The following is a 21,030-nucleotide window of genomic DNA, read 5'->3' as shown; positions in this document are numbered from 1 at the left end:
GCAGTGGAATGACAGTCCCACTAGCGGTGGCATCGGCACGAGTTCTTTGGTGTGTGGTCGCGCCGTTGCTCCCCCCTCTTTTCTTCTCGATGTACAGCTGTACGCGGGTTGTGTCACGGTGGACGCACCCAACACGTATTTCCTTGCTTCTTTTTCTTCCCTTCTATCCCAGTTTATACGCTCACTCGCCCATTTAGGGCCACCGCCACCACCCCCTCCCACCTCTCTTTTCCTTCCTCCGAGTCTGGCGACTCCTGTGGCCCCCTCCCACCCGCTCTTCGCGATGTCTAGCCGCTGTTCTTCTGCCTCGTTTCACACTTCCCCCCTTTTCTCCTCTCGCACGCTCCCCTCCCCCGTTTGCAAATGTGAATGCGCTTGTCCGGGTGGAAGCCAACGTGTGCGAGCGAGCGAGTGGAGGCGATTTCTCCGGATTGAGGGTGCTGGCCGCACGAATGGTGGTCACGTGCACACGCGAACTCCCACACAACAGCACATATGTATGCATCTCTGTGAGGGAAGAGAGAGAGAGACGTGGGATGGGAGTGAGAGGGTGGGGGTGGTGGAGATGTCGTAGGCACAGGCAACGCATTCTAGGAGACGGGGCGAGGGGATGGTGTGGGCCAAGGAGGACTGCAACTGCATCACCTTCATGTTCCTTTTCTCATCGTCGTTCTTCCTTTGCTACCGCACCCGCGACGTTCTCCTTGCCCTGCTGAAGAGCCCAAACTCGTCGCATAGCACAGCGGCTGAGGACGCGGAGAGGAGTGTGGCAAGTGCGGTGGCAATGAGCGATGTACCCACAGGCTTCCCCACGCCTATCACATGGATGCTCATGTATGTGATAGGCGAAGAAAAGAAAACGACACGCAGGCGTGAAAGAAGAAGCGCGCGCAGTACTCTTGCGTCCGGCCTTCTCCCCAGTTTATTGGGGGTGGGACTGATCGAACAAATACCGATCGCTCCGTCGTGCATCACACATCCGCCTATTGCCACGTGGCTGCTGCCGCCCGCTGTTGCACTTCCACCTCAGTGTGGAAGTGTGCCCAGTGAAGTGGTATCACTTTTGCAGCTGATGACAGGCCGACACGTCTGGACCCCTTCCTATGACCCCACTCCTTCGCCTACTCGTAGGAAAGAAATCCGCCTTCCACACACGGGCACGATTCTTGCCTGGTTGGACAGACGCCTGCACGCCTCTCGCCCGAGTATGTGGGGAGAAGAGACCTGACATAACAGTGCGCTTGTTCAAGTAACCGACTGACGCACTAGAGCGCCGCCGCCGTGCGACGGTATCTTGCTTGCAAGCGCTTGCATACCGATACACAGACACAGACGCCACCACAGACCCAAGCGTATACACCTTAGACAACCAACCACTGCCAAAGCGTGCGTGCAGTCCGCTGCCGTGATCGATGTCCTTCCTGCGTCCTACCGTGTCGAGCCTGCGGCGTGCGGTCAGCGGTGCGCAAGACGAGCAACACTGCCATAGAGGTCCCTCTGCCGCTGCGGGTGTCGCGCAACCCTTTTCGGCACAGCCGATCTTCCACAACACTGCTACATCCGACTACTCTCACGTGTCTAGTCGTGTCAACACCGGCCTTCGCAGTCGCGTTCGTACAGCGTCTCTAACTCGATGTCCCGCTGCCGCTGCCGCGTCACGCTCGCCGTCCCTGCGTGAGTTTGCTGACAAGTGCGACAGTGTCATCCAGCGAGCACAGGCGATGCTGGAGCGCACGCACGAGCAGGAGTTGAAGGTGACAATGGCGCTTGAGGAGCGTAAGTCGCAATCCCCCGCACACCAGGCAACGCCGCTCCTGCAAACAGAGTCGACCCCGCAACGGACGCCAGCTAACACACAAGGTGGCCTCGCTTTTTCCACGTCGTCCCTGGCGATGCTGAACGCACCGCATACTACACCAGTGGCGCCCTCAAGTGCGGTATCCTTGACTGCCATCACCACTTCACCCTCTCTCCCGCTGCTCCCGGCACCTCCGCCAACTCCGGCAGGCCTCCCGCGCAGCCCGCCCCCCACGCAGTGGGACGCTGACACGAGCCTCAGAGATCCCACCAGCCACTCCTCCCCCTCGCTCTTGCAACGCCTTCGGCGATCCTGGCAGCGTGGATCCAGTCAGGCAGGGGAGACCCACGCAACTTCGCCTATGCCATCCACGCCGGATGTGGCCCTGTTTACCGGCGCCGCTCGTGTGAGCCCGCGCAAGTCTGTGCGCTTCGCCAGCCCCGAGAAGCTGGAGACAGTCACACCGACAAAGGTGGTCGAGTTATGGAGCGATGGCGACGACGACGAAGACGAGGAGACAAGTGAGGACGATGAGGAGCAGGAGCGACTGCCGCCCACCAAGAAGATGCGCTCTGAGTCGAGCAGTAGCAGTCACACGCCTCACCGCGACTCCGTCGCAGTGCTGCCAGCTCCACCTCCGTCCGCCGTCAAGTCCGACAGATGTAGCCGCAACGCGAGCAGCAACTCTTTACTTCCCTCTGAGACTCCCTCACCGTCGCGCAGCACTGTGTCCCCGCCGTCCCCGCCGTCCCCGCATAGGGAGCGCACCCGATCGCTGTCCGCCACACGCACTACCTCCCCTCAAGAGCGAGGCGGCAGTAGTGGTCGCAGCTCCACCTCCTCGACGCGCCCGCTGATGGACCATGACGAGGTCAAGGAGTACATCATACACCACACCATCCGCAGCTCTCTCTCGTGTATCTCGAGGGCCAACATGGAGGACTATCTCAGAGAGGAGGGCGTGGCGCTGCCAGCCGAGGGACATTGTCTGAAGCGGCACCTCCTCGCACGCATCCGAGTCCTCATCAAGCAGGGAACGACACCACATTCACACCAGAAATAGGGAGGCCGGGAAGGGGGACGAGAAGACATAGAGCACAGTTAGGTGTAGTGAGCTTTGCACACGTGTGTGTGTGTGTGCATTATGCGCCATCGAGTCATTTGCAGCCGAGTGGTTCTCTTGTGCACCGCCTCTCGCTCTCTCTTCCTTTCTTCTCCGACGGGGCCGAGGGGGCGTCGAGTATACGCCACTGCAGCGCAGCCTACAGTAGACTATAATGTGTTGTTTTTCTCTTTTCGTTTTGTGTTCGCACTTTAAGATGCATCTGAAACATCGGAGTGGGTGTTTGCTCTCTCGCTCGCTCTCGCTCTCTCGTTCTGTTCCTCCAGGGCTTAGTGCGCGATTTTCTGGTTACACGGAGAAGACGTGCATGTGACTTGTCTGGTATTACCGTAGAATCCGTGCGCTCCCTGTGCATGTACGTGCGTGTTTTTCCGTGCTGCATCTCTTTTCATCATTGTCCGTCAACGCCCACGAAATACGATCACCGTGCACTGTATGCCCGCCCCGCTGCTGGCGTCTGTGCCCTTTCTGATCGACCGCTCATGTGCTCGCGCAGAGGGACGTGAGAATGCCCGTTTGCAAAGGCACACTCTAAGTCTTCGCTTCGGATGCTCTAACACGTGTGATCTCTGCCTCCCTCCTCATCCACCTTTCCCGCTATCTATTCCACCACCTCAGCGTCTCTCTCTTTGGTCTTGCTCGTGCGGTGTGAGCATCGTGGCATCCGGTGCGGGACGGAGAGAGAACACAGAACGTGGGCAGGTTAAGTAGCTGGGGGGGGGGGGATGAGGCGCTTTGGGAGGAGCAGCGCAGCACTGTTGCGCGTTTCTTCTACGCACTACCTGATGCTCCGTGCACACAACACAGAACCAACCATCGCCATCAGAATGCGCTCAGTGTGAGATTTGCGGCTGTGGCTTCACCCGCAAAGCTGGCATCCCTTTTTATCGGACCCGCACGTAGCAAGGTTGCGCACGACGGGCCTGCGGCTGTATGCTTGCTTTCTCTTTATGTATTTGTCGTCGTCTTGAGCTCATGCCCTACCACCGCCGCACTTCTGGTAGCTGTGATGGTCCTCACGTCAGTCAAAGAGAAAAGAAGAGAGCGCCTTTGATGTCGATGTCACTCTCTTGCAACCCAGCCTACTCATCAGCTTCGCGTGTTGTCTCCCCTGGTTCTTTTCTGCACAACTCACCTACGTCTCTCCTCACATTCTTCCACTTTCATGGGCGGACCCGCGCCACGAGCGCTGTGCCTACCCCTCGTTTCTGCTATTCTGTCGCTTCTCTATCCCTCATTCTCTCCCTCTTCGCTTTCTGCAGTCGCGCGATTTGGCTGAGGAACAGCGCAGCCGCACACGTACCGACACCGGCGGATAGGGAAGTTGAGAAACGGTTGGACTTGAGAATTCACCCAACATCGGTGTTACCCCTCTTCTCCACAGACAAACAGAGCAGTAGCCCAAGGAGCCCGTGCAGTCTGCAGAGTCCTCTGACTTCCTCACCGTCACAACACACGGGAGGCGATCACCGACCTCCTTCGCCTATTCTTCCCCAGCTGTTTAGGTCCACGTGGAGGTAGTCGGGAGGGAGAGTGGGGGGAGGGGGCGACGGTCCATTGCTTGGTGACCGGCGCTGTATATATAGAGAGAGCGAGAGCGAGAGCGAGAGGGCACCTCTGCGGATACTGTTTTTGCTTTCTCTTTTTTCTTGGCCAGTATTGGGCAGGGTGTACAAGGCAGCTTGGGCGGAGGGTCACAGCGACGCTACACTGCAGTGAACACCAGCGGCTGAACGCGACAAAGGTAATTCCCCAGCGCCTTGCTCCTTCACTCCCTCTCTCCAGTTTTTCCTCTCTTCTCTCTTTCCAACCCCCTTCCTCCCCCCTACGACGTAGCTGCGCGGGCCTGCGCTCAGGCCTGCGGCAAACGAGGAACTGAGGACAGCCCTCCTGCGTCCCCTACCCCTCGCCCTCGTCCGCCGCTTCGTGTGTTCGTCTATTCCTTCTGCTGTCCCTTTTCCTTCCACGCATATTGACTCCAGTCAGGACTTCGAGCGCGTTTGTTTTTCCTCGTCGATTTCGTGCTGCTGAGTGTGTCAGCATTCACGCATAGCTGCTTTACACAGGCAGATACATACACACATAGAACAGACTTTACATAATCTTTCTACTTCTCTGCCCCCCCCGTTGCTTCTCCCTCTCTTTTCTTCCTGTTGACCTCGATTGGCCAGCACTGCTTGTACGGACATCCCCACTCAGTGACTACGATGTCCGATGCCAGCCAGCGTGCCGCACAGCAGCGGCGCATACAGCAACTCCACGAGCGACTTGAGCTGTACAACATCGCTGACAGCCACACGGACCCGACGAGCACCTCTGCTGGTGGCGTAGGCTCCGCTGGTGCTGGTGGTCTGCAGGCCGGTAGTGAAGGCATGGCACCGTCGACGAAGCCGTCCCGAGCTGCACCGATGCTCAGTTCGCCCAATCCCACGCCGACGTCGTCTCCCGCCTCCAGTGCATTCTTCTTTGCCTCTTCATTGCTGCGACGAACGGCAGATGCAGACGTGCCGTCATTCACGTTTGGGCTGCAGCGGAGCAACGGTGGCCCCGCTGCCCCGTCAGCAGCTGGAATGACTGAGGGGTCTCGGGCTTCGCCGACACCGCAGCCGCATGCGCAAGTGCAGATGCCAGCTCCTGTGCCCGCACCCCAGCTCGCCCGTAACCTCGCTCAAGAGTTCGTTGGGTCCGCTGCGAGCCCGATTGGTGCGTCACCAGCCAGAGGTGCCTCTCGCTCTTCGGTAATGACTAGCGGAGCAGCCGCTTCCCCAGCTGCTCCGGGACGTCCGTCTACCGGCGCTGCCTACCCCAAGTCTGCAACTGAGGCAGCAGAGGCCGTGACGACCGCCAACACCGACTCTCAGCGTCGCACCTCCAGTCGTTTTGATCGTTACGAGGGCTCTAAGACTGACGGGAGCGAGTACGACGAGTATGAGGTGGAGGAGGTGGAGGACTACACAGAGGGCTACGAGGACGAGGAGGAGGACGAGGAGTATACAAAGGAGGAAGTGGGCCTGACGCTGGAAGACATGCTGTATCGCCTCCACCGTGCCTGCAGCAGCTCCTCAGATCATGCGATGACATCATCCTCGCTACAGCAGGCTATAGCCGCAGCGACCGCATCGTCCCCGCTTGCTCGTGATTCGTCGCTGGCATCTGCGCCACCGACTGCGGCCGTGGCTCCTCGTGTTGCGTCAACCGCCACCACCACCAACTCCATGGGTACTACCCATCCCTTTCTCCAGCAGGCGGCGGAGGTGTATCGTCAGCGTCATCTTCACAAAGTCACTCAGGAGCAGCAACAGCATCACAGTCCTTTCAACACTGGCCACACGTGGAGCACGGATGAGGAAAGGAGCTTGACCGACACGTCGACCTCCGAGATAACGGGAGAGCTGGACGACGTTTCGGAGAGCGGCTCCTCCTCCGGTACTTCCTCTGCTGCTGCTGCTCCAAAAAAGGCCGTGGCTGCGGCTAACGCAACAGCGGCTCTACAAAATGACGGCTTATCAGCGGCAGCACCGGCGCCACTTGCGGTGGCAACTGCCGCGACTCGCTCTCCCTTAGACGGGGCGAGCGCGGGGAATGCGCTCCCTTCCTCGGCCCTGTGCTTTGACCAGCTCGAGGCTGCCTATCGACGCCTGCTCGTCCTTCAACAAGGGTCCAAGTACGTATCCGAGCGTGTGGGGCCAGAGTGCTTTCCACGCCCCCTCCCACGCCAAGAGAACGCCTACGCACTAGCGGAGCAGCGCGACCTGGTGGTGAAGCGTGACACGGAGATGCGGGCGGCGCCTCCTGCAGGGGCCACGCTGGAGGATTTACGGCAGCGCGAGAACGCTGCCGTTGAAAAGACGCTGGGATTGCTTCGCGAGAAGTTTGACGCGGCGATGAAGTCTTTGAGGCCCGTCATTGACCGTGAGGCACTCATAGAGGGAAAACGGCACATGCTGAAGCAGCGAGAGTTGGACATTGCCAAGCAGCATGAGGCCCGGCTCGTCGTTGAACGCGAGGTCGCCGCGGCGGAGCAGCGCCTCATGGAGCGCTCGGAGCAACTGAGGAAGAGAGAGGAGGACTACAATACCCGCCTGCTGCAGCATGACCAGGAGCAAAAAGCTGCGCAGGAACAGATAGGCGAGGTAGAGCAGCTGAGCAAGCAAGTCTCCTCGTGGTTAGCGATTCTCGAAGAACGCGATCGTCGTCTGGCTCGGAAGGAGAAGCGTCTGCAGCGTGTGCAGGCAGACCTGCTGAGGCGCATCGAAGATGTCACCGTGTGGAAGAGGGCGACGCAGCGCATCAAGCAGATCCCACCTCCCCCGTCTCCGCCACGCATCAGCTGACCGCAAAGCCCCCGTACAGCTCACTTTTGGTGTTGTGTTGGTGATGCGGATACCCCCTCACGCTTGCATGCTGCCATGGTTGCGTTTTCTGGGGTCTTTCTCTGACAGGCTGGTTCAGTTGTGACTGTGTCGTTTTCTCACTTTGCCCTTTCTCGCTCCTCACGCGGCCGGCCTCAGCAGAGCAGGAAGTGACAAGACAAGCAGGTGTGTCGGAGGCAGCATGAAAAAAGCGGCAAGGTGGAGGGCCTCTGTGAGCGGAGAGAGGGCTGAGTGCCGTTACCGCCATGCGCTATGCAGGACACCACCTGGAAGCAAGGGGTTTTTTCTGCTCCTCTCACTGCGTGTCTGCGAGTCCACGTCGGTGGTCCTTCCCCTCCTGCCTCCTCCCTTCTCCCTCCCTCTCTTCGTATGTGTGCTGTCGCTGTCGTGGTACCGTCACCCCAACCCTCCGTTGCTCGTACATCGCACCCCCCCTCTCCCTCTCCGTGTGTACTCCCCTGCCCCCCTTCCCCCCACCCACCTGTTGCTTTTCATGCCCTTTTAAAAAAGCGAAAGTACGCTGATAAAAATCCCAAGGGCACGTAGACCCCTCACAACTCCCCACTGAACCTGGGTGATTGCTACTGTTGTTGCTGCTTCTGCTGTAGGCGCTTGTATGTGTGTTGCGCGCTCGTGCTGTCATGCGCGCACCCCTTCGATCTCTCTTTCTCTCGCTTTCTACCACCATCTAGCCATTGTTGATCAACTGAACGGCTGCATTGCGCCTTCCCTGCGTACCCCCCCATCCGTTCGTTTTACCCCTTCGCGCCTCCTCTCCGTCTCTCTCCCTCCCCCCTCCCCCCGTTGCACTGCGCACCTACGCTTTCAACGCGGTGTCCCCCTCTCTTCATCGTTTCCTCCCTCCCTCACCTCCACAACTAGCTGTTGCTCCACACCTCTCTATCTACAGTGCCCACTCGAGGCTCTTTCTCTCTCTCTCTCTCACACGTACACGCTACGGATGCCTGGCAAGGAAAAGGCAAAGAGGGAGTCCCATCGCTCCAACCCGCTGAGCGATGACATCCACGCTGAGCGCTTTGCCAGCGTCAAGCGCACACCCCGTCGCGCCGCGGACGAGCACGCCGTGGATCAGGCTGGCTACCTCATTCCGAACCACACGACGAAACAGATCTTGCGCACAGCCAAGAAGCAGCTGGAGATTATTCAGGCTGAGGTGACGGCCGAGGAGTGCGCCACTTCGGCGCCTGAGGAAGACTCCCGCGACAGCGGCCTGCAGGACCTCATCGGCGATGAGGAGATGACGACGGAGGATCGCGAGCACCACTACGAGATGGAGGCGGCGGCGGATGGCGAGGACGTGGTACTGGAGTACGACGACAACGACTCCATTGCGTCGGAAATGTTGGTGGAGGTGCCGGACGTGTCGCCGGAGATGTACGGCATCGACGAAGAGGAGGCACGACTTCTGAACGCCTTTCAACCTGCCTCGCGTGTGCAGAGTCGCAACTTGGCGGATATGATAATGGAAAAAATTAGGGAGAAAGAGCAGAGCGCCCGCAGTGGCGCAGCCCCGAGCCCGAGCGAGAACGCCAGCATGGCGGAAAAGGACGGTGAGGAAAAGATCGACAGCCGTGTGGCACGTGTGTACACGGCCATCGGCACAGTGCTGAAGCGCTACACCTCCGGCAAGATTCCGAAGGCATTCAAAATTTTGCCAAACGTGAAGAATTGGGAGCAGCTGCTGATGCTGACGCGCCCGGATCAGTGGTCCCCGCACGCCACCTACCAAGCCACCCGCATCTTTGCCGCCAACTTGAACGAGAGTATGCTGCAGCGATACTATGCCGCAGTGCTGCTGCCCATTGTGCACGAGCGACTGCTTGAGGAGAAAAAACTGCACCCAGCTCTGTACATGGCAGTACGCAAGGCGCTCTTTAAGCCTGTCGCCTTCTTCAAGGGCTTTCTGCTGCCGCTGGCAATGGACGAGGAGTGCACGCTGCGTGAAGCCCTTGTTGTGGCAAGCGTGTTGCAGCGGTGCCACTTGCCACCGGTGCCCACCGCCGTCATCATCTACAAGATCGCGCAGCAGCCCTTCAGTGGCCGGTGCTCTGTCTTTCTTCGTGTGCTCATCGACAAGAGGATGGCGCTACCGTACCAGGCCATTGATGAACTGGTGAAGTACTTCCATCGCTTCTTGGAAACCCATACGAAGGAGGTGGCGTTGCCGGTGCTGTGGCACCAGACCCTGCTCTCCTTCACTCAGCACTACAAGGCGGACCTGACCGAGGCGCAGCTAGGGCTGCTATCCAATGTGTGCAACGTGCATTTCCACTACATGATCACCCCCGAGATCCGCCGCGAGATTGTGGCGGCGCTACGCATGAAGCAGGGTACGGCACCCGTTTCCTAGTGTATGCGAAAACGCAACTGCCCAAACAAGCGCAGACGTTCCTCCGGTGTCCGGGCGCTTGTTTGTCTCTTCGTCGGCACTCCTTCATCTTACTGAATCCGGTTAACTATAACACCATGCGCTAAGAGCCCCACTTGATGAGTCGAGCATAAACCCCCATCACCAGTGGACGCACAGGGCAAGGGCTGATAAGAGACGAGCACGGCAGTGTCAGCAGCAGCAGTACGTGCATAATTTCGCCTTCTTCCCCACTCACACGCGAGAGGTGTGGATGCGCCGAAAGCCCAGGGTTTCTGTGCCCATGTGCGGTTGCTCATGCTGCTGCCACGGTGACAGAGGAAAAGTGAATCGCCGCACCTATTTAGGTACAGGGGTAGTGGGCCGCAAATTTTGTGCTGAGCGCGCATTGCGGGGTAGGTGAACGCACGCCGTGAGTCAGTGCCACTCCGTATGTGGTTCGCGGCCAGCCCATCCGTTGAACAGTGATACCCCTCCTCCCCTTCCACTCTCCTTTCTGCCCCCCCCTTTCTCTCTCCTCATCCTCCTCCTAACGTGCCAAAAAGGTGTCTGGACTCAACGTAGTCAGTCTGTGCAGTGACACAATACATACAGCATCCACTTCCACGCATCCCTTCTTCTACTCTCGTCTCTCTCTTGTACTGCACACCGTCATGTACCGGGTGGCCTGCGGACCGACCCCTCTCCTGCACAGTCGGCTCCTCGGCGGTGACACTGCACTGTTGTTGTCACTGCAGCACGTGACGCACTTCACCGGCGTACTCGAACCTTGTCGGAGTGTCTCCACACCAACTTCCCGCTGCTGTACTGCGACATGCTTGCAGAGCGTCATCGTCATGGCAAGGCGCCACTCCGGAAGCGTGGGCAAGAGGCGCCTCCCTCCTCCGCCACCACTTGGTGGTCTTGCGGCAGGCCGCACCGCCAGCTTTCTGCCACCACCACCACCGCTTTCCTCTGCACGTCTCACGCCCGCCCAGGGTGGAGGCACCAGCCACAGTGCAAGCGTCTACATGCTCTCGCCCCAGGAGGTCGCCAATACATTCGTGCTCTACGTGCCGACGTACTACGTCTCTTTCCAGTGTGTCGCCTCGTTGCTGCCGGATGAAATACGCGAGGAGATCGCGGGCCGCGGCCGCCTCATCAACTTTTTCAAGCGCTTTCCCTTTGTCTTTGACGTCGTCGTCGTCGATTCCGGTCGCATCAACGTGCGACTGCACCCCGACCTGATCCACCCGCAGCGCGGCGTAGCGGATGATAGGTACACGATGTCAGACGTTGGCCAGACGACGAGCTACGTAGCGAAGCCAGAGTTCATCGTCTGTGCCGAGAACATCGAGTCCAATGGCATGCAGCGTGTGTTCATCACACCACCTGCCCCGCCGCCGGCAATGCGCGTGCGGCTGGAGGAGCGAGTGACAGTCGTGGATCGCTTACGCAGTCTCGTGCCGGCGGAGTTCACCGCCATCGATGCATTGGAGGAGAGCATTCCGGAAGACATTTTGTTTCACCCTTACTTCAACTGCCAAGGCGGCCTGCTCTCCATTGCCGGCAAGATGCCAGAGGAGTTCCAGGTCGTCCATGGACGCATCCGGCGCCGGCCACCTCACCTTGCCCCTCTGGCGCTCGACGAGTTCACGGTGGACACCTCCCCCCTTCCAGAGGTAGCAGCGCTTATCAAGCGGACTGTCTGCGACAGCGACATCCCTCACTGGGTGAGCATCACCCCGCTGTATGAGCAGCTCACCCGCGCACAGAGGCAGGAGATCAAGCGGCGATTCCGCAGCTTTGCTGGTTTTCTGCGTGCTCACGGCCGGTCACTTGCGGTGTCGACGGACATGCTGCAGGTATCCATGTGGATTTGTGTGTCACCGCTGCCGCTGCCAATCTCCACCTCCACTAACACCACCACCGCAGGCGCGGAAGCTAAGACGACCACCGCGAGAGATTCCAGTGCTGCATCCCTCTCACCAACGTCGTCGTCGTCAGAGCAAAGGGCACCATCAGAGCCACCTTTTTCGGCAGCGGCAGCGTCGTCGGGTGCGACTGGTGCGCCACCAACACCCACCGTGTGCACACGAGAGCAAATTCTGAACACCTTGTACGATCGATTTCCGCCGTACCAGACGCTCAACCTGCGCGATGCGATGCAGCTTCTTCCTGTTGAGATGCGTGCCTCCTGCCTTCCCACCAAGATCGCGCCGTGGCTCGCCACCCACCCTCACTACTTCTCCGTCGATTTCATGGAGGAGGAGGACCCCACTAAGGTGCTAATCCGCCGTGCCTCAGCGCGGCAGCCGCTGGACCTCGTCGCCGCTCTCTACACCAAAATCCCTGAGAAGAATACGCCGTACCCATCAGCGCAGCTGTTACAGCAGCTGGATCCGTCGGTGCGTCGCGCCATTGGATGCATCGGGCTTGCTCAGCTAGGGCGCGTGCTGCCACAGTGGCTGCAGATCGAAAAGTGCCGCGGCGGTGGACGCGCCGTGGTGGGTGGAGCGCCACAGCATGAGGAGTTCACCATTCGGCGGCTGCAGGATATGGACGCACTCGAGGAGGCTCGGCGGCGCGGCGTCAAAAGCAAGAAGAGAAAAGAGGCGGTTGATATCGACGCTGGTGTGGCGGAGCTGGTGGAGTCGATGAGCAGGACTTGACAAGCAGGCGATCCAACTCACTGAAGGCGGGAGGAGCAGCGATGGGACGTGTCGCGGATATCGACGCACGGAGCCTGCGCGAGTCCTTCTGCCAAGTAGTCGCGGTGTGCAGCACGCGCCGTAAGATTGTTCCCCTTGCCGTGCCATGAGCGAAGGACAATGCTGGTCATTTCCCTGCCTCTCTTGATCAGAGTCGCGTAGCGCCGTGTGCGTGTGGGTGTGGATGTGCCGGATACGTCGATTCACAGAGCAGTCGCAGCACACACACACACACTCGCACACAAAAGAGAATCGAAGTGCGGCGCTTGACTGGAAGGAGCACAGCTCCAACTGCGCGCTTGCACGGGCATCGCCACCCCTTCCCCCCACGTAGGTCCGCGTACGCGCTATATACGGGCTTGTTTCTATGCTTACCGCTGGCTTCTGTGGGGGGATGAGTGGGAGGTGAGGAGAGGGGCGCAGAGCAGCGGCCACAACGTCATCTTCACCCGCTGCGCAGTTACCCCGGTTCTTTCTGAGGGTGCTGCCAGAAAGAGAGAGAGAGGGGAGGGGAAGTACTGTCGAGCCCATTCACGCCTCGTCCACTGTGATGTGCTGCAATCGACCAAAGCACGATGCGTCTTTGGACGCGCCTCCGCTTTCACTTCCTCACTTTGTCCCCTCTCCTTCTCTCCCTTTCGCTTCTTCGTATTCGGGCACACGCTCACCCCACAAACGTCCTTCGCCAGTTTATTCACCCCCTCCCATAAAGCCCCTTTTCTCGTCTTTGCAGCCCAACGTTCGGCTCGCATTTAATAAGCCAAAAAAAAACCGATCCAGCCTAAAGCGTCGCACACCAGCCGTTTCCACCTCTCACTCTCTTTCGAACGAACACAACGCCATGAGCTCCAACCACGCCGAGGCTAAGGCACCCGCGGTGGAGAAGAAGATAAGCGACAAGGAGGCCCGCAAGGCGGCGCGCCTGGCTGAGGAGAAGGCCCGCGCCGAGGAAAAGGCGGCCCTCGTGGAGAAATATAAAGACATGTTTGGTGCTGCACCGATGGTGCAGTCAACGGCGTACATGTCGCACACGTACGTTCCGGTTGCAGACCTGTCGCAGCCGGCGTTGGTAGACAAGACCGTGTTGATCCGTGCCCGGGTCTCGACGACGCGCAAGAAGGGGAAGATGGCGTTTATGGTGCTGCGCGACGGGAGGGACTCGGTGCAGGCGATGGTTGCTGTGGAGGGCGACGTACCGAAGGAGATGATTGACTTCGTGGGACAGATTCCGACAGAGTCGATTGTGGACGTCGAGGCCTCGGTATGCAAGGTGGAGCAGTCCATCACATCGACGTCGCACTCAGACATTGAGCTGAAGGTGAAGAAAATTCACACAGTGACGGAGTCGCTGCGCACGCTGCCGTTTACACTAGAGGACGCGAACCGCAAGGAGTCGGACGAGGGCGCGAAGGTGAACTTTGACACGCGCCTGAACAGTCGATGGATGGATCTGCGCACGCCGGCGTCCGGCGCGATCTTTCGTCTTCAGTCGCGTGTGTGCCAGTACTTCCGCCAGTTTCTTATCGACAGCGACTTCTGTGAAATCCACTCGCCCAAGATCATCAACGCGCCGAGCGAAGGTGGCGCCAATGTGTTCAAGCTGGAGTACTTCAACCGCTTTGCATATCTCGCCCAGTCGCCACAGCTCTACAAGCAGATGGTGCTACAAGGTGATGTGCCACGCGTGTTCGAAGTGGGACCGGTCTTTCGCTCCGAGAACAGCAACACACACCGCCACCTGACGGAGTTCGTCGGGCTGGACGTGGAGATGCGCATTAATGAGCACTACTATGAGGTGCTGGATCTAGCAGAGAGCCTCTTTAACTACATGTTCGAGCACCTCGCTACACACACAAAGGAGCTGAAGGATGTGTGCCAACAGTACCCGTTTGAGCCTCTTGTATGGAAGGTTACCCCAGAGACGATGAAGGAGCTTGGTGTTGGCGTCATCTCTAAGGGCGTGGAGCCGACAGACAAGTACCAGGCACGCGTGCACAACATGGATAATCGTATGCTGCGGATGAACTACATGCACTGCATCGAGCTGCTGAACACTGTCCTGGAGGAGAAGATGGCGCCGACTGATGACATCAACACGACGAACGAAAAGCTCCTTGGCAAGCTTGTGAAGGAGCGCTACGGCACGGATTTTTTCATCTCAGATCGCTTTCCGTCCTCGGCACGCCCCTTCTACACGATGGAGTGCAAGGATGACGCGCGCTTCACGAACTCGTATGATATGTTCATCCGCGGAGAGGAGATCTCCAGCGGAGCGCAGCGCATTCACGATCCTGATTTGCTCCTGGCGCGCGCCAAGATGCTGAACGTCGACCTCACGCCGATCAAGGAGTATGTCGACTCGTTCCGTCTCGGTGCGTGGCCGCATGGCGGCTTTGGCGTTGGGCTGGAGCGCGTGGTGATGCTGTACCTTGGGCTGGGCAACGTGCGCCTTGCTTCGCTGTTTCCCCGTGACCCACAGCGCACGACTCCGTAGAGGCAGTGCACGTCGACTTCTTGCTCGATAGTCTCTCGGCTTGCCATTTTCCCTAGCCCACTCCCGAGGCGACGGATGCGGTGCTCTCCTCGTGTTCCCAGCCCTCTGCCGCTCTACACGTGTGTGTTGTGGCGGACAGTGAGAGGGACGTACTGTACGGTATACCATAAGTGGCGCGGGGGGGGGGGGAGGAAAGGGTTGGTGAGGGCGTAGCTCATTTTGTCCAAGTCTTCTTCTCGAAGTGGGTGGATAGCGCTGAGAAGGATGCACAAACAACCCCGTAGCAGGGGTTGCACTCGTGTTTATCTGTGCGGCGTGCGCGTGCCTGTGGACGCTCGAGTAGGGCCCTTTCTTCCTTCGTTTGTGTGCCGGGGCGACTCCGTTCACTTAAGGCAGTAGCAGTCACGGAGAGTAAAGGCACACGTAGCCAAAAATACGTGAGGGAAGGGGATGCACTGGCGATTACACGAGACATTGCCAATCGTGAAAGGGGAAAAAGCGAAGCAGTTGTGGGAGCGCGCACGCACGTCTGCGATGAAGGAGGAAGGAGAGGCCGGCACACACACACACACGCATACTCGCTCATTCCGCGTACAACGCAGACATATGTGCATGTGTGCGTGTTGCATGAGGTGCAGCCGCCAGGGAGTGGAGAGAGGGAGGGGGTGGGGGTGGGTAGGTGGACGGGGTCGGGAGGGTTCGTAGTGCTTTGTGCTGGACTTCTCCTCCTCCCTTATCCTCATCCTCTGTTCCTTTCATTGTGCTGGTGGCGTCTGCGATTGCGCCCACAGGCATGGGCGCCCCAAGAGGAGCCTGCTCGTGTGGAGGTGGAGCTCATCTGTCCACTCACGTTGTCAAAGTCTTTGTTTTCCCATTTTCCCTCTCTTCCCAGCTTTCTTTCACGCCGCTGATAACGTGTCTCAGTACTTCCGTCTCCCTCTCTGTGCAGGGCTGCGCTGTGTGTGTACGCCTGGTCTTCTCTGTGCGTCGCGCTGAGCGTCTCCCCAGACCCGCAGAGGCTTTCATACTTGTATGTATGATGTGGGTTCAAGCCGGCGCTGCGGTGCAAAACACCCCTTACGGATCCAGTATGGCCCCACTACTTTACCTTGCACTGCTGCCACGACTGGCCTTTGCTGCTTATGGACGCGCTTTGTCTTGTTAGAGGGATTCGCGAGTTGACAGTCTGCTCGTAAGGGTATCGTCCGCTACCATGGCGGTGGTAGGTGTGAAGGCACACCAGGTCTGGAAGGAGCGGTAGGAAGGGTGCCCCCCCCCCCATTCCCCCTGACGAGTCCTTTGACAATGTTCCCTTATGTGCGTGTCTGTGCATACCTGCATGTGCGCATCTTATTTCCCCCTCGCCGCGTTCACCTTTCTCTTCTTCTACCTGCCGTTCTACTAAATGCCCTTCCTCCTCCTTCTCTGTCTTTGCGCACTGCGCAGCTACGCGAGTCAGTAGTCGCAACACGCATCACGACGGCGCCGCTTTTTCCTTTTCGCATGTGTGTGTGTGTGTGCACCTGCAGCCGCCTCCAGTCTCGGTGCCTCTTCTTCCCCCCTTTTTCGCTTCCGTTCGAGCTTGGCGTGCTTCCCTCCTGCCTATCGTAGTCCACTGCCTTCTTGCACTTCGCGGTGTGCGCGCAGGTTCGGTGCCTGTGCGTGTTTGCCCCACTCCCCCTCTCCTCTTCACACCTCTCTGCGGCTTTACATTGCAGTGGAACCTCCTCGTTAGTGTGCCGCCCAAAAGTCATAAACTCAGCGGGCCTCTCCTCTCCTCTCCTCACCGTCTCCCTCATCGCCTGTGCCCGTGTGGCCTTCTCTCCTTTTCCCTCTCTTCACGTTTTCGATCTTCTCGGCAGCGCGCTGGCCTGCCATCGCACTCGCTGCGCCAATGTCTACCCCTCTCGATGTGAGGGCTGCCGAGTACAGTCCTTCCTTTGCCATTACGATGAAAAAGGCCCTGGCTGCCGCGCCGCCAAAGTCACTGGCGCCGGCCAAACCAAAGATCAGCGTGACCTGCACGGGCGTCAACACCACGTACCCCATGTCGCCGCCGCCACCACTGCATGCAAAAAATGACCTCCTCTCCTTCGCACCGGCCTACTTGACGTTTGCGGCACCCAAGGCGCCGGCGCCCTTTGTGCAACCTGCGCCTCAGCTGCCACCCATGCATCCAGCAGCCCCCACCGCACCCACAGTGTCGAACCTGATCCCACCACCGTCCCCTGCCACTGCGCCAGGTGAGCGTAGCCCCGCTGTTGCGGCACGCAGTGTACCAACCCGCTTTAGTCCTGCCACGGTTCCGCGCCACATGAGCCCCAACGCCACGGAGTTCGTGCCGGGGCGGAGTAACGGCCCTGTCGGCGGGCTCGAGGCGCTGCCCACGTCCACGGCGGACATGGAGCTTGCCAAGGCTCCACCTGCCACTGCTGGCTACGCGCCGTCGCCAGCCGGTGCGGCACGCCGCAGCCTGCATAGCTCTCCCATCATCCAGCCCTCTCGTCTGAGCGTCAAGAGTGCCTCCGAGATTGAGGCCATTAGCAAAAACAGCGCCTTAAATGCCGCTGCTGCTGCCTACGTGCCACAGCGCACCCTGGCGCGCGTGGTGCTGGCGCAGCCTTCTCCACTCGCCCTCGCCCCCTCAGAGGACCCGGTCAAGGACAACATCGAGATGATGCTGGACGACCTTTGGTGTCTCTTCTACTTCCCCACCACGTTGGGTGAGAACATTAAGGAGGAGGATTACAACCCCACATTGGTGTTCCGCATGGACAGCATCCCGACCTTCTGGAGGGTGGTGAACAACATCGCGTCTCCGACCGAGCTGCAACTCAGCACGCTGTATCTCTTCCGGGACGGCATCGACCCCAAGTGGGAGGACCCCGCGAACCGAGACGGCGGTATCGTGAAGGTGAAGGCCACCTCTGCCCAGATCGACGAGGCGTGGGAGCTCCTCCTGTGCCGCACCATCGGCGACTCGTGGTCCCCATCGGTGCGCGAGACTGTCAACGGTGTGGTGTTGAAGGTTCGCGAGCGCGGCTACTGGCTAGAATTGTGGGTCACCAAGGACTCGAGCGCGCTACAGAAGGACCTCGCCGAGCTCTGGCACCCGATCCTTGGCCCCTCCTTCTCGACCACGTACCTGACGCACTCCATGCTGCAGGAGCGCACCCACGCCGCTGCAGCCTTAGCTGCTGAGAGGCAGAAAAGGAACCGTCGACGCTACTAAGCTGCAGCCCATGCCAACTCCCCTTCTCTGTCAGGGGGTGGTGGACTGTGGCGTCGCATCTGCGCGTCGTGCCAACATCTGAGGAGCAATTGCACTGTCTCTGCGCGTGTGTATGTCTGTACATGAGACTCTCTCTCCATCTCTGGCTGTTTTATCTTCCTCTGTTCCCTTCTCTCGTCGTGCGCGCGTCGATACCCCCTTACATTCTCACTCGTTGTGGCGGTGAGGCTCTGACAGCGGCTTTGCTGTGTGCTTGTGTGTGTGTGTGATTCCCTTCTCCCGGCTTCACTTTTTTTTTTGTGGCTCATCTTTGGTTGTTTTCCTCTGACCCTCCACTCACTTTTCGATGCGATACACGGTGAGAGAGAGACGACAAGAGGAACAGAGCACCATAATTTCACCCTTAAATCGATGATGTGGCAAGAGCAGTAGCAGCAGTATCCACGACGTGCGGCGATCAACCTCTTCTCCATTTGCTGCTACATCTGTCTCTCTCTTTTTTTCCTTTTGCTCGCGTCGAAGGCACTGCAGCTGCTTGACGGTTAACGTCAGCACATTACTGCTCTCTTTCTCTTGGGATCCTTTTGCGTCTGTCTACGGGTGTGCGTCTGGACTGAGGGAGAACACAATGATCGTGGTGGTAGGCTCAGCGGCATTGTTGTGCTCTATCCACCCCCTATTCCTCTTCACATACGAGAGGCGAATGCAAACCCGAGTGAAGAGGGGGATGTATGGTTGAAATATTCGTGCTGCATATGTGGCGAGGGGGAGAGGGGAGAAGACGGCCCGCCGGTCTCTGTCTCTCTCTCTCTTTGAGTTTTATAACAGGTCTAACACGCACGTGCGCTTATGCGATTAAGAGTAGCGGACGAAGCAACAAACAAGCACAGCAAAACAGAAAGACAAAGCGGACGGCGCAGGACCAGTTGGCCAGACTGGAGGAGAGTGGGGGAGACAGCGGACAGTCCCGATTGCCCAGGCCTGAAAGCGCTCGAAATGCCGGCCGATGCTTGAGAGAGAGAGTGTGTGATAGAGCTGTAGCGGCCGCATGTCTAGGGGGCGCTGTTGCGCGTGTGCGCGTTGGACAGCGCTTCTCGCATGCACCTTCGACAGTTTCCTTCGTTCTCCAGTATGCATGGCGCCTGCCATCTTGATTTATCAGGGCATGTGTAAGTGTGTATGCCGCCGAGCTCTCCTTTGACTCATGCTCACAAGCACGTGTAACGACGTACTTCTTTCCTCTCTTGCTTGACCCACCGTCCTGTCGATTTACCGTGACGGCCGCGTTCTTCTTCTCTCATCACAGCCGCGTGCTAAAGCTCCCAGCTTGCGGATAGAGCTCTTTCGCCTCCATCTTTCCATTTTGTCAGGCACCCATATACACTCACTCAGGGACACGGGCATACGTCTGCGCTGACGCTTTTTCATGCTCCGCTGCATCGCCGGCTCTCGGCTTCCGGCTGCCATACTGCTTAGCGGTGCCACTGAGCCTCGACTGTCTCAGGTCGCATGGACTTCAGCCTGGACACCCTTAAGCAGCCTTATCACACTGAAGGCCTCATGGTGTTCTGTGACGGCGCCACTGCAGAAAGATGTTCGCAAGAGCGACCGCGGTGATGCTCGGCGACTGACTTTTGAGGAGCGCGCTGAGCGTCGTATGGGCAAGGCACGCGGCCAGCGCGAGAGCCGTGAGCAACTTGTACAGGAGGCACAGGTGATGGTCGCCGAGGACTTTCCTCAAGAGCTCGAGGCCATCTATGCCAAAACATCGGAGAAGGCGAACATCAGCGCCATGAAGGTGCTGAACATGGCTAAGTGCTTGGAGTTGCTAGAAGTGGAAATGGCTGGCGGCCACACGGTGCTGCTCATTAAGGTTTCGCAGGTGGTGAAGACGGGCAATATGACTATTGAAATCACGCCGAACTCCGCCTCCTTTGGTAACTCGATCCTGCAGCGCGTGAGCCGATTTGACAGCGCCCTGCAAGTCTCCAAGGAAGGCCCGAAGATACGCGTTGTGTTGCCACCCATCACCACGGCGCGCCGCGACAGAACTGTCGAAGAGGTAAAAAATCTTATCTCGATCTTTCGTCAGCTTGTCAAGCAGTCGCGGACGAAGGCAGTAAAGGTGCTGCAGGATGCTGGCCTGGAGGATGGGGTGCAGCGGGAGCTCGTTGCTGTCGTGGACTCTACTGCTAGCGCCTTTTTGGCGGAGAAGGCGGCAGAGCTGGAGTTGTTGTCGGAGGAGGTCATGTCGATGGGCATTGACGAGTCAGACGTCACGGCCGGTCGCTAGTATTACTCCCTTTTCGGATATGCGTGGAGTAGCGCAGGGGTAAAGGTGGGTAGGGTGACGGCACGACTGCAGTGGTGTTGTGAGGGAGAAGTGTAGCGCATCGACTCCGGCGCCACAAGGCGAGGTAGCGGTCGTGTCGTACTCCTCCCCCTTTTTTTTTGCTGCTTGTGGGAAGATGGGTGTGAATGAGTATTCTTGCGCGCTTTCTTCGTGCCCTCGAGAGGGCCTGAGTGTATGTGTGGGCTCTAGGTGAGCCCCTCCTGTGCCTTCCAGACTCTGGTTGCCCCCCTTTTTTTCACCCTCCCGCCCTTCCGTTTCCACTTCTCTCTCACCCCCCCCCCGTGCGCGGTGTCTCAGCACTTGTGACGACAGCGCAGCAACCCCCGAGGAAGCACGCAAGCACGCACAGGCGATGAACCGCAGCCGCTTACCTCCAATACGCGAGAGACCGGGTGTAATGAAAAAGGCGAAACCATTTTTTATATATTTTCGCTCGACATCTGCTGCACGGCGGTACACCCCGGCCCCAACTTCCTGCAACAGCGACGGTGCTTTGCTCATCATTGTGCCGCCGTGCTCACGCGTCGTTTGCCCCCCCCTCTGCGTTTGCAATGCGCCTTTTTCACGCGAAAGTTTAG

The 21,030-nt window shown here is 58.8% G+C and overlaps 7 protein-coding genes across 7 annotated transcripts; all 7 read left to right on the top strand.

The window, feature by feature from the left end:
• Window positions 1-1,412: 1,412 nt before the first annotated feature.
• On the top strand, window positions 1,413-2,861 carry LPMP_300520 (hypothetical protein; the record flags this gene model as incomplete). The annotated part of the gene is made up of 1 exon (XM_010702785.1): window positions 1,413-2,861. The coding sequence occupies one exon, from the start codon at window positions 1,413-1,415 to the stop codon at window positions 2,859-2,861; it is 1,449 nt and encodes a 482-aa protein (XP_010701087.1).
• Window positions 2,862-5,128: 2,267 nt separating this feature from the next.
• On the top strand, window positions 5,129-7,255 carry LPMP_300510 (hypothetical protein; the record flags this gene model as incomplete). Its single annotated transcript, XM_010702784.1, has 1 exon — window positions 5,129-7,255. The coding sequence occupies one exon, from the start codon at window positions 5,129-5,131 to the stop codon at window positions 7,253-7,255; it is 2,127 nt and encodes a 708-aa protein (XP_010701086.1).
• A 1,000-nt stretch (window positions 7,256-8,255) lies between these two features.
• LPMP_300500 (bystin, putative) lies at window positions 8,256-9,665 on the top strand (the record flags this gene model as incomplete). The annotated part of the gene is made up of 1 exon (XM_010702783.1): window positions 8,256-9,665. One exon carries the CDS (start codon window positions 8,256-8,258, stop codon window positions 9,663-9,665), a length of 1,410 nt encoding a protein of 469 aa, XP_010701085.1.
• Window positions 9,666-10,693: 1,028 nt separating this feature from the next.
• Window positions 10,694-12,334, top strand: LPMP_300490 (hypothetical protein; the record flags this gene model as incomplete). The annotated part of the gene is made up of 1 exon (XM_010702782.1): window positions 10,694-12,334. One exon carries the CDS (start codon window positions 10,694-10,696, stop codon window positions 12,332-12,334), a length of 1,641 nt encoding a protein of 546 aa, XP_010701084.1.
• An 880-nt stretch (window positions 12,335-13,214) lies between these two features.
• Window positions 13,215-14,867, top strand: LPMP_300480 (aspartyl-tRNA synthetase, putative; the record flags this gene model as incomplete). The annotated part of the gene is made up of 1 exon (XM_010702781.1): window positions 13,215-14,867. One exon carries the CDS (start codon window positions 13,215-13,217, stop codon window positions 14,865-14,867), a length of 1,653 nt encoding a protein of 550 aa, XP_010701083.1.
• Window positions 14,868-17,181: 2,314 nt separating this feature from the next.
• Window positions 17,182-18,099, top strand: LPMP_300470 (eukaryotic translation initiation factor 4e, putative; the record flags this gene model as incomplete). Its single annotated transcript, XM_010702780.1, has 1 exon — window positions 17,182-18,099. One exon carries the CDS (start codon window positions 17,182-17,184, stop codon window positions 18,097-18,099), a length of 918 nt encoding a protein of 305 aa, XP_010701082.1.
• Window positions 18,100-19,756: 1,657 nt separating this feature from the next.
• Window positions 19,757-20,392, top strand: LPMP_300460 (hypothetical protein; the record flags this gene model as incomplete). The annotated part of the gene is made up of 1 exon (XM_010702779.1): window positions 19,757-20,392. The coding sequence occupies one exon, from the start codon at window positions 19,757-19,759 to the stop codon at window positions 20,390-20,392; it is 636 nt and encodes a 211-aa protein (XP_010701081.1).
• Window positions 20,393-21,030: the final 638 nt, after the last annotated feature.

This window comes from Leishmania panamensis, assembly GCF_000755165.1.
Source record: "Leishmania panamensis strain MHOM/PA/94/PSC-1 chromosome 30 sequence".
In the NCBI taxonomy this organism is placed as follows: Eukaryota; Euglenozoa; class Kinetoplastea; order Trypanosomatida; family Trypanosomatidae; genus Leishmania; species Leishmania panamensis.
The sequence above is the reverse complement of the archived record's forward strand: the minus strand, read 5'-3'. Positions and strand labels throughout refer to the sequence as shown.